Raw genomic sequence first — 13,256 nt, forward strand, 5'->3', positions numbered from 1 at the left:
TCTTTCCCCTTGACTTCTTCAATTTCTTCATAGCCCCTCAATTTCTCTCTATCACTAAGGTTACCATTATACTACTATTTCCAAAATTAAGTGGACAGTTTCAGTCTCTTATTTCACTGGACATCTCTCCTGTAAATGATACTTTTATTCACACTTCCTTATTCCTTAACACAACTCAATTCATTGGATTTTAGTAACCTCTTTCTCTCCTGGACTCTATGCCCTCTTGCCTTCTTTTGAGTTTGCTCTTCCTGTTTTCAGCTCTCGAGTGTTAATGTTACCCAAGGTTCTTCTCTCAGTCAGCTGTACCTCTGGTTTCCTCACATTCTCCCATAGGGAACTCATCCACATGTATTTATACTTGCTCAGACCTATTCCCCAACCTTCAGATTTTAGTAGTTAACTGATTCCTGGACATCTCCAACAGTATCTCACAGTAACCTAAATCTAATCATGGTCAAAACTTATTTCAGAGGAGAGAGTTAAGATGGCAGAATAGTGGGGGGACCCTGGGCTTGCCTTGTCCCTTGAACACAAGTAGATTAACATCAAATCACTTTGCACACCTAGGGAATTGATTTGAGGATTAAGAGAAAAATCTGCAAAATTAGAGAGAGAAAATATGGTGGTTATGAGGTACAGAGATGTGAATTAGGGTGGGGGGGGGGTGGGGGGAAGCTGTGGTGCCGCAGAAGGGAGGGAGCCCTTTCCATGGACAGAGAAGAGAGAGAAGAAAGGGGAAGAGGAGAGAGAGCCGCGCATTGGGTTCATACAAGAAAAACATCTTTCCAAAACCATTGATTGAGGAATCAAGAGGAACTGATTATCGCAAGTCTTTGCAAACAATGGAGTTCAATTCTGAGGTTTTTTAAAATTTATTTTTAATGTTTATCTATTTTTGAGAGAGAGAGAGAGAGAGACAAAGCAAATGGGGAAGGGCAGAGAGAGAGGGAGATACAGAATCCAAAGCAGGCTCCAGGCTCTGAGCTGTCAGCACAGGGTGCAGTGCAGGGCTTGAACCCACTAACCATGAGATCATGACCTGAGCCGAAATTGGTCACCCAAATGACTGAACCACTCAGGCACCCCTAAATTCTGAGGTTTTCAAAGTCCATGCCATTCACCAGAGTCAAGCCAGGTGGGCAGCAGTACTCCTGGAAAGGAGGGCAGAGGCCAGGGAGCAGACAGCTTGGTGTAGGGATCCACTAGGTCGCACTGGGAGAGAATACTACCCTTCCTGGAGTACATTTGGAAGAGGATATATTGCTTCTCTAAAGACAAAAGACCCAGTGGGCACCATTGAGCAGACATTCAGCAGCAAGGGACGGAAGCACATGCAGAGGGCAGATAATCTGTTTGAAGCTTTTCATTGTGATTCACCATAAACTCCACGCACCTGTGTAGCCCTGCGACTGCTTTTCTGGGACAAAATGGCACCAGATACAGCAAAGTGAAGCTCTCCTCTAGAGGAGAGGAGCAGGTGTGCACCATGCCACATTCTTTAATATTTGGAGTTTTGAATCCCAGCTGCACACCAGAGATAAAGCACACGAGAACTGTGGCACTGGGCATGCCAATAGCCAGGGCAGATGGTGAGGGCTGGAATCCGACAGAAGCCTGGGACACAAGAGGGAGAGATTGTTTGCTTTTTTGGATGGGCTTCCCGACCAGTGACAGTCATGAGCTTCCATCTCCAGGGATAAGAGAGCAGGGTGACACCATTCACCAGCAGGGTGGGACTTCAGTGAGCAACACAGTGCCTCCAGTAGAGACTGAAGCCACGTACACCAAACCCTGCCCCCCTGTGTTCTTCAGAGACATCTTTGCTAGGGCAAGTCTGATTGTGAGCCTCTCCCTTAGAGGACCAGCACAGCTCTCCCCACCCCACGCCATTCACCAAGTCTACTGATTATAGAGTATTCCAAAGCATCAGCTTCGGTTCTGGTGAAATAGTACCAGGCTTTTTTTTTTCTTTTTCTTTTTCTTCTTTTTCTTCTTCTTTGGAATCAGGCTTATAGTTTTTTGTTTGTTTATTCATTGCCTTTTCTCTTTTTTTGGATCAGTCTTCTTTTTTAACTTTATTTTCCTTTAGAACCAGGCTTACAGTTTTTTTAATTTAATTCTTTGTTTAGTTTCTTTTCCTTTTCTCTTTCTAGGATCAGGCTTTTTTCTTTTTTTTTTATTGTATTCTTTATAATTTTTAATCAGGCATATTGTAACAAACAAATAAAAGCGCACCTCGTTAAAAGTCCAAACACTCCACACTGCAAGCAAGGAGGAGCTCTGCAGAGGACTGGCCTGTGGGAAAGAGCAGCCAAAACACAACAGCAGAGTGCATACAGCATACACCAGAAACACTTCCTGAAGTAACAGGCCCTGGATAGTGTATGACACCTTCTTAACATAGCAGTACTCTCAAGAGCAGGAAATATAACAAGCTTTCATAACATGTAAAAGACAGAAACCTAGACAAAATGAAAAGACAGAGGAATTCTCCCCAAAAGAAAATCAAGAAGAAATCATAGCCAGGGATTTACTCAAAAGAGATACAATCAATACATCTGAACAAGAATTCAGAACAGCAATCATAAGAATACTCGCTGGGCTTGAAAGCAGCATAGAAGACATCAAAGAAAACTTGCTGCAGAGATAAAAGACCTGAAAACTAGGCAGGCTAAAATAAAAAATGCCATACCATAACTGAGATGCAGAACTGACTAGTTTTAATCACAATGAAGATGGAAGAATCAGAGGAGCTAATAAGTGATATAGAAGAAAAAATTATGGAAAATAATGAAGCTGAAAAGAAGAGGGAAATAAAACTATTAGATCATGAATATAAACTTAGAGAACTCTATGATTCCATTAAATGCAATAATATCCATATTATAGGAGTCCCAGAAGAAGAGCAAGAAAAAGGGGCAGAAGGTTTACTTCAATAAAATATAGCTGAGAACCTCCCTAATATGGGGAAGGAAACAGGCATCCAAGTTCAAGAGGCACAGAGAACTCCCCTCAAAATAAAAAATTAAAAAAACCAAACAGGTCAACATCAAGACATCATAGTGAAACTTGAGAAATAAAAAGATAAAGAGATAATTATGAAAGAAGTTAAGGACAAAAGGTCCTTAATCTACAAGGGTTGAGACATAGGGTTAGCAGCAGACCTGTCCACAGAAACTTGGCAGGCCACAGAAACTTGGCAGGCATGATACATTCAATGTACTAAATGGGAAAAATATGCAGTGAAGAATACTTTATCCAGCAAGGCTGTCATTAAGAATAGAAAGAGAGATAGAGTTTCCATGATCTATCAATAACAACTCTGAATACAAATGGACTAAATAATCAAAGGACAAGGTGTCAGAATTGATGAAAAAAAAAAAAAAAAACAAGACCTATTGATAGGCTGCTTACAGGAGATTCATTTTTTTTTTTAATGTTTATTTTCTTGGTAGACATAGTGGGAGCAGGGGAGAGGCAGCGAGAGAGAGAGGGAGACACAGAATCTGAAGCAGGGTCCAGGCTCCGAGCTGTCAGCACAGAGCCCGTCATGGGGCTCGAATCCACAAACTATGAGATCATGAGCTGAAGTCAGATGCCCAACTGACTGAGCCACCCAGGCACCCCCTAAGAGATTGGTTTTAGACCCAAAGACACCTCCAGTTTGAAAGTGAGGACATGCTAATAGACATCAAAAGAAAGCTGGAGTAACCATATTTATATCAGACAAACTAGATTTTAAACAAAAGACTATAGTAAGAGATGAAGGAGAGCACTATATGATAATAAAGGGGTCTATTGAACAAGAAGATTTAGCGGTGCCTGGGTGGCACAGTCAGTTAAGTATCCACTCTTGATTTTGGTTCAGGTCTCATGGTCATGAGATTGAACCCTGCATCAGGCTCCACACTGGGCATAAAGCCTGCTTAAGATTTTCTCTCTCCCTCTTCCTTGGCCCCTTCCCTGCTTTCTCTCTTTCTCAAAAAAAAAAGTAGATCTAACACTATTAAGTATTTATGCCCCCAACTTGAAAGAGGCCAAATGTGTAAATCAATTAATAACAAACTTGAAATTCATTGATAATAATACAATAGTAACAGGAGACTTTAACACCCCACTTACAACAATGGACAGATCATCTAAGCAGGAAATCAACAAGGAAACAGTAGCTTTGAATGACATTCTGGACTGGATGGACTTAACAGATACATTCAGAACATTTTATCCTAAAGCAGTAGAATGCACATTCTTTTCAAGTGCACATGTAATGTTCTCCAGAAGAGATCACATACTGGGTCACAAATCAGCCTTCAACCAGTACAAAAAGGTTGAGATCATACCACACATATTATCAGACCACAATGCTATGAAACAAAGTCAACCACAAGAAAAAATGTGGAAAGACCACAAACACGTGGAGGTTAAAGAACATCCTACTAAAGAATGAATAGGTTAACCAGAAAATTAAAGAAGAAATTAGGGGTGCCTGGGTGGCTCAGTCAGTTAAGCATACAACTCTTGATTTCAGCTCAGGTCATGATCTCATGATTCATGGGTTTGGGCCCCACTTTGGGCTCTGTGCTGACAAAACAAAGTCTGCTTGGATTCTCTCTCTCCCTCTCTTCTGCCCCTCCCTCCTCAATATAAATAAATAAACATTTAAAAGGAAATAAAGAAGGAATTTACAAATACATGGAAGCAAATGAAAATGAAAACACCACAGTCCAAAACCTTTAGGATGCAGTAAAGGCAGTCATAAGAGGGAAGTATGTAGCAATATAGGCATTTATTAAGAAGCAAGAAAAGTCTCAAATACACAACCTAATTTTACACTTTTAGGAGTTGGAAAAGGACAGAAAATAAAACCTAAAATGAGCATAAAGGAATTAATAAAGATCAGAGCAGAAATAAATGATATAGAAATTAAAAAAAAAAAAACAGAACAAATCAACAAAGCTAGGAGTTGCTTCTTTGAAAGAATTAACAAAATTGATAAATCTTTAGCCAGACTTATCAAAAAAAAAAAGAGAAAGGATCCAAATAAATAAAATCAAGAATGAAAAAGGAGAGATTACAACCAACACCACAAAAATATAAAGAAATATAAACAATTATAAGAGACTATTATGAGCAATTAATTATATGCCAACAGATTGTGCATTCTGGAAAAAATGGATAAATTCCTAGAAACATGTAAACTACCAAAATTAAACAGGAAAAAATGGAAAATTTGAACAGACCCATAACCAGCAAAGAAATTGAATCAGTAATCAAAAATCTCCCAACAGACAAGAGTACAGGACCAGATGGCTTCCCATGCCAGACATTTAAAGAAGAGTTGATACCTATTCTGAAACTGCCCAAGAAAATAAGATTGAGAGGAAAACTTCCAAACTCACTCTATGAGGCCAGAATTACCTTGATTCCAAAACCAAAGACCCCACTAAAAAGGAGAATTACAGACCAATATCCCTGATGAACACCAATGCAAAAATTCTCAAAAAGATACTAGCAAATCAAATCCAACAGTACATTAAAATAATTATTTGCCATGATCAAGTGGGATTTATTTCTGGGCTGCAAGGGTGGTTCAATATCTGCAAATCAATCAACATGATACATCACATTAATGAAAGAAAGGATAAGAACCTTATGAATCTTTCAATAGATGGAGACAAAGCATTTGACAAAATACAGCAGCCTTTCTTGATACAAAAAAAAAATCAAGAAAGTAGGGCTAGAAGGAGCATACCTCAACATCACAAAGACCATATACAAAAGGCCCACAGCTAGTATCATCCTCAATGGGGAAAAAGACAGCTTTTCCCCTAAGGTCAGGAACGCAACAAGGATGTCCACTCTGACCACTGTTGTTCAGCATAGTACTGGAAGTCCTAGCCTCAGTAATCAAACAACAAAAATAAATTAAAGGCATCCAAACTGGCAAGGAAGTTAAACTTTCATTATTCATAGACGACATAGTTCTCTATGTTGTAAACCCAAAAGACTACAAAAAATTTTTTTGCTAAAACTGATACATGAATTCAGAAAAGTCTTAGGATATAAAATCAATCTACAGAAAGCTGTTGCATTTTTATACACCAAAAATGAAGCCACAGAAAGAGAAATCAAGGAATCGATCCCATTTACAATTGCACCAAAAACCGTAAGATACCTAGGAATAAGCCTAACCAAAGAGGTAAAAGATCTGTACTCTGAAAACTATAGAACACTTATTAACAAAATTGAAGACACAAAGAAGTGAAAAAACATTCCATGCTCATGGGTTGGAAGAGCAAATATTGTTAAAATGCCTATACTACCCAAAGCAATCTGCACATTCAGTGCAATCCCTATCAAAGTAACACCAGCAGTTTTCACAGAACTAGAGCCAACAATTCTAAAATTTGTATGGAACCAGAAAAGACCCCAAACAGCCAAAGTAATGTTGAAAAAGAAAAGCAAAGTGGGAGGCATCATAATTCTGGACTTCAAGCTGTATTACAAAGTTGTAATCATCAAGACAGTATGGTACTGGCACCAAAACAGACACATAGATCAATGAAACAGAATAGAGAACCCAGAAATGGACCCACAAATGTATGGTCAACTAATCTTCAACAAAGCAGGAAAGAATATCCAATGGAAAAAAAAGACAGTCTCTTCAACAAATGGTGTTGGGAAAACGGGACAGTTACATTCAGAAGAATGAACCTGGACCATTTTCTTACACCATGCACAAAAATAAAGACAACATGGATGCAAGACCTAAATGTGAGACAGGAAGCCATCAGAATCCTAAAGGAGAACACCAGCAGCAACCTTTTTGACCTCAGCCACAACAACTTCTTACTAGACATGTCTCTGAAGGCAAGGGAAACAAAAGCAAAAATGAACTATTGAGACATCGTCAAGTTAAAAACCTTCTGCACAGTGAAGGAAACAATCAACAAAACTAAAAGGCAATCTATGGAATGGGAGAAGATATTTGCAAATGACATGTCGGATAAAGGACTAGAATCCAAAATTTACAAAGAACTTATCAAATTTAACACCCTAAAAAGAATTAATCCAGTTAAGAAATGGGCAGAAGATAAGCAGACATTTCTCAGAAGAAAACATACCAAATGGCTAACAGACACATAAAAATGTTCAACATCACTCATCATCAGGGAAATACAAATCAAAACCACAATGAGATACCACCTCACACCTGTCAGAATGGCTAAAATTAACAATTCAGGAAACAACAGATGTTTGCAAGTTTGCACAGAAAAGGAATGGAACCTTCTTACAATGTTGGTAGGAATGCAAACTGGTGCAGCCACTCTGGAAAATAGTATGGCAGTTCCTCAAAAAGCTAAAACTGGACCTACCCTACAACCCAGCAATTGCACCACTAGGTATTTCTCCAAAGGATACAAAAATTCTGACTCAAAGGGGGCACATGCACCCCATTGTTTATAGTAGCACTATCAACAACAACGAAAGTATGGAAAAAAACCCAAATGTCCACAAACTGATGAATGAATAAAGAAGATGTAATGTGTATGTATATATATGCAATGAAGTAGACAGAGCTAGAGTGTATTATGCTAAGTGAAATAAGTCAGTTAGAGACAGACAAATACCATATGATTTCACTCAGTGGAATTTAGGAAACAAAACAGATGAACACAGGGGAATGGAATGAAAAATAAAATGAGATAAAAACAGAGAGGGAGTCAAACTATAAAAGACTCTTAAATATAGAGAACAAACAGGGTTACCGGAGGGAAAATAAGTCAGGGGATGGGCTAAATGGGTGGTGGGCATTAAGGAGGGCACTTGTTATAATAAGCACTAGGTGTTGTATGTAAGTGATGAATCACTAAATTCTACTCTTGAAACCAATACTACGCTATATGTTAACTAACTTTAACTTAAATAAAATCTTTGAGAAAAAAAAACACTAAATTCAGTCTCTCTCATATGTTTCCAGCCCGATATTCTGCATCTCCATTGGTGGCAACTACCGGTGCTGGGAAACTGGGGGACGTGCATGACCCTCACTCTCACTCCTATATTAAGTCACCAAATCCTATTGTTTTCATTGTCTAAGTGTTTTTTGAATTCAACTTTTTTATCTTTAGTCCTCATTATCTCTTTCGTAACTAGCCCTATTAGGATTTCCTGTTTTTGTTTTCTTTTCCTTTTTCCAACAGGATAGTTATATATATATAACACCTATCTGCCACAATCACTTCCTATTAAAAATCTTTTAGTGATGTTCCTTCACCCATGTAATAAAGTTCTACCTCCCTAACAAAACATGAGACCTTCACAGACCCCACCCTCTTTTGTTAGCCTCATTTTCTACTACTCACTCTATTTCAAACTTAACAGCCCAGTAAAGCAAAGCGCCTGTTGCCATTCATACATCATGCTATTTCTCATCTCTCTGCTTCTGGCTAAAATGTGCTTCCTCTTCTCTCCTCTTTACTGACCAACTCCTTCTCATCTGAGCTCCATGAATAGTTTTGTGGCTTCCTCATTACAAGGGCATATAGGTTCCCCTTTCTTCATTTTCCCATAATGCCATGTATTTGCTTTTTGCGTATTTGCTGCAGAAATAGACCATGACTTTCTTGAGGACAGAGACCACACCATGCATTATGACTCTAGTGTAATGCCTAGAACTTAGGTGATGTTTAATAAGTACTTACTGAATGAAGGGATAACTGACTTATTGAAGTACTATGTATCCATTCTTGCCATTCTTTTTTTTTATATATATGGTGTCACCATGTAGCAGGGACAGTAGTGTTCACCAAATAATTCATGAATTTCTCTTATATTTCTTAGGCTTTCTTAAACTTGAGGCCATAGAAATAGTCTAGATAATTAGATATAATCAGAAGTGATATATGTCCCTTCTAGTCTGAGATCTTTAAGAGCAATGACTAGTTTTCTATACTGTCTTCTCTGCTTTGGCTCTTCTGGAAGTCTTGAGATGGTGGCAACCCATGACACTGGATGTAGTGAGAGTGGGAAGTAAGCCTGTGGTGTTAAACCACTGAGATTTGGGGATTAATTTGTTACCACAGCACAATAGAGTTTATCTTGAGTAATGTTCACCATTCGAAGTTTATAAATTAATCTCCATCTTATCACATACATAAGGATGTATTGAAGTTTCCAGTACGCAACTCTTATCTCTTTTCATAAAGTCTGCATGGTGCCTGGGTGTAGGAAAATCTGCACCATATGACTGATGTTTTCCAACTGTCCTGACTATTCCTAGCCAGCCCTCTGCTTCAAAGTCTCTGCGCATCAGAGTGTGCTTCCTACGACTTGATTTATGTTTTCCATCCTTGCCCAGCTTATTATACAGTTGGAGTAGTTCACTGCCTGTCTGCTATTGGTGTTAGTAAAAGTAGGAATATTTTCCTACACAAAAAAAATCCCCCACACTTATTCACACATGCCTCTGAGTCCACAGCTGAATGCCACTCTCTAACTTTAGATTTTGATCTTTGTTGTAAATGGAATTTCTCCAAGGAATAGTACCATGTTTAATTGCAATTGCAAGCTAAAGGTATCAGAGCCTCTTTCCAAACTAGTCCTAGCAGTTTCTGAAGCCCTTCTAATGTGTCAAAGATGTGTGTACATAACTTCTGCTTGCCCACGATTACCAATATTCTCATCTTAACATATATACAATTCCATTCTTTCACACTATTATTCTATAAAATACACTAATTTTCCTAAGTAGGTCTCAAAGTTTACTGAACTATGGTTGTACTTTGTTTCAGTGATAATTTTTTTTTCAGTTGAAAAAGACAAAACATCTGATTTCAGGTGTGGCTTAATTTTGGCCTAATATGATGTCATCAGGATCCATCTCTTAACTGAAACAGCCTTCCCCTTTTCTTCACACCTGAAGCTCCCAGGGCTGTCCCCTTCCAGTTTCTAATCCAGCAGGGAAGAGCAACTCTTTTCCCCTGAAGCCTCAGTGAAAGAAACATTGTTTCTCAACTGCTCTGAATGGATCATGTTCCCATCCTCCAGCCAACCCTGTGGCCAGGTGAATACTATGCACCAATTAGCTTAGGCCTTCCTCACTTCCCTCCTGGAAGGAATCAACTTCAAGGGAAGCTGGTGGCCTAAATAGGATAATTTCTAGAGAGAAATCAGAAAAAGGTCATCACGAATAAAAAGATGATGATGGTAGCAATAGCAGCCTCTAACCTTTCCATATAGTCTGCTGCCCATGAGGTACAATTTAGAGAATGCTTCAATTTGGGAATTGAAATTTCATTATGCACTATGTGTTACACCTTGATCATATTCTCTCTCTCCTTTCTCTGAACTTCTCTACATTATTCTTTTCTCCCATATGCTACCTTCTGTTTCTGCTATTTATATGCATTTGTCTGCTCAATTAGATCATCAGTTACTTCAAGGCAGTAACTGAGTTTGAATAACTGTGGATCGTACACTGTGCCTTACCATAGTAGGCATCCCCACTGTTCAACAAATCAAAATTTGCTGAGTAAATGAAGAGATAAGAAATGAGTGGGTCTGATTCATACTATCATCATATCTCAGTAATGCAATGCCTGGGACAGTGGGGGAGGGGGCAATTGTGTGTAAGGCTCTAACACATACTCATGATAAAAACCTATTGTGTGTCAAGTACCATGGCAAGCAATGGGGATGTGAGGAATAGTGATAAAAAATAAACATGGGAATGCAAGCTGGTGCAGCCACTCTGGAAAACAGATGGAGGTTCCTCAAAAAACTAAAAATAGAACTACCCTATGACCCAGAAATTGTACTACTAGGCATTTATCCACGGGATACAGGTGTGCTGTTTTGAAGGGACACATGCACCTCCATGTTTATAGCAGCACTAATCAGCAATAGCCAAAGTATGGAAAGAGCCCAAATGTCCATCGATGGATGAATGGATAAAGAAGATGAGGTGTGTGTATATATATATATATGGATAATGGATAAAGAAGATGAGGTGTGTGTATATATATATGTATGTATATGTATATATATATACATAATGGAGTATTACTCAGCAATCACAAAGAATGAAATCTTGCCATTTGCAACTACATGGATGGAACTGGAGGGTATTATGCTAAGTGAAATTAGTCAATCAAAGAAAGACAAAAATCATATGACTTCACTCATATCAGGACTTTAAGAGACAAAACAGATGAACATACGGGAAGGGAAACAAAAATAATATAAAAACAGGGAGGGGGACAAAACAGAAGAGATTCATAAATACGAGAACAAACTGAGGGTTACTGGAGGGGTTGTGGGAGGGGGGATGGACTAAATGGGTAAGGGGCACTAAGGAATCTACTCCCGAAATCATTGTTGCACTATATGCTAATTTGGATGTAAATTTTAAAAAATAAAATATAAAATTAAAAAAAAACAAAAATTAAAATTAAAAAAACAATAAAGATGAAAAAAACAAACATTGCTCTGCCCTTCAAAAGCTTATATTTTAGTGAAGAAGACAGACACATTGAGTAATTAGAGTGTAATAAATGCTACAAAGGATCATTGTAAGGTGTTAAGAGAGAGTTATAGATTTTAATTTTTATTACTGTTGTTCTGATTGTTTCCAGATGAGTTCTAAGTTAGCTATACGAGGGACTCTCAGTTTTGATGAAAGTCTGTTAAACTTAGAACTTCTTAAAGGATTAACATTAGATTCCCAAATAAAGTTTCCAGATTCAAGAAATTACACTTCTATTGTGCTAAGAAAAGACTAATTGTGTTGTCTTTCTCCCTACCTCTCTTCTAGCCTGAAGTTCTGGATCAAATACAAAATTTAAGGGAGTTATGGATGGATAATAATGCATTACAAGTGCTACCTGGGGTATGTAAGTTTTTATTATGCCACATTGTCTAGCATCTGTGCTATATATTAATGGTAATGAATAATAATCTTATTATATAAATATCAGTGTTTGCCTTTCACAATAAACCATTTGTTGGTTACCAAGTGTTTTTTCACTAGTTTGTTTGTTTATTTTTTGTATTTCACATACCTTTTGTAAATAGTATAGGTATACGAAATGTATGAAAGATTCTCTTGTTCTCTTAGGATTATATTTTTCATATCTCCACATACCGATTTTTAAAACTGAGAAAGTTATATTGTTATATACTGAAAAAGAAAATGCTACATATAATACCAAGTCTTATTTTTGCAAAATCAAACTTATTCGTATAGGTAACTAGATAATAGTTTCTGCTTATGTTAGAGCTTTTCCGCAAAATAAAAATCTTTCTCTCAGTTTGGGTGATTTCCATTAGAACCCATTTGAATTTTCGAAATGGTAAATGGCAAATTATCAGGTGTTAAAAATAGAAAGTTCAACTAGAGTCCATTTTTTTTCTACTAACACACAGACAATCCAGTAATATCTCCAAAGTAGTAGGTTTACCAGTTAACTCATTGAGTTTGAGTATTTAGCCTTTCCCACTCAGTGAAATAGTGGCTTCCAATAAAAACATTGCCTCTTGCCACTCATAACACATGCAGTCAAATAAGCAAGTACACACACACACACACACACACACACACACACGTCAACCACAATTGGGCTGAGTAGCCAGGGCAGCTGGATTTATAATAACTCTTCAGCCACTGAGATTTTGATGTGTGTTCCCAAAGCCAATTTTATTCTTCTTTTGACTTGACATTAAAAATTCCTTAAAATAATTGCAAAAGCAACAAGAACAAGAAGTGTTTCTCTTTTGAACAAGCATGAGACCACATAAAAGAGAAAATCTGGCAAAAGATTAAGGAAAAAAATACTTTCTTCTGTTATCAAAAGAATACATTTATACTATCATCATAGACACAAAACAAAAAAGCATGCACATCTTTTATATATTGATTTATTCAAAAACCGTTTACAAATACACCTCTATGAACCAGAAACCATGCTAATGTTAGAGCTACAAAGATAATATATTCAATGACCTTGAATACATTTGTTTGAGGAGCTCACACATAACAGGAGAGACAGATCTAGATTCCACTACATGTAATAGAGCCCAATTTGTGCCATAGCCAAAGTATGTACAAATCCTGGGGCAACACAGGTAAGACACTCACCAATTCCCTGTGCAGAGATTGAGAAATTGGAATGTATATCTAATCAGAAAAGTCTATACCCGCTTCTTCAATATATTTACTAATTCAAAAACACCTAGATAATGCCTAACTCATG

The 13,256-nt window shown here is 37.6% G+C and overlaps 1 protein-coding gene across 12 annotated transcripts in view; it reads left to right on the plus strand.

Moving 5' to 3' along the window:
* Positions 1–13,256, plus strand: part of LRRC7 (leucine rich repeat containing 7) — a 552,029-nt gene that overhangs the window by 390,132 nt on the left and 148,641 nt on the right. For all 12 annotated transcript variants that reach the window (XR_006712370.1, XR_006712369.1, XR_006712368.1 and 9 more), the window contains one exon: positions 11,819–11,893. Coding sequence is in view for 9 of the 12 variants with exons in the window: in XM_045477806.1 (XP_045333762.1) it covers positions 11,819–11,893 (75 nt within the window). In the remaining 3 variants the exon portion in view is untranslated. The remainder of the gene's footprint in view (positions 1–11,818; positions 11,894–13,256) is intronic.

The sequence above is a fragment of the Leopardus geoffroyi genome, chromosome C1 (genome assembly GCF_018350155.1).
Source record: "Leopardus geoffroyi isolate Oge1 chromosome C1, O.geoffroyi_Oge1_pat1.0, whole genome shotgun sequence".
Classification (NCBI taxonomy): Eukaryota; Metazoa; Chordata; class Mammalia; order Carnivora; family Felidae; genus Leopardus; species Leopardus geoffroyi.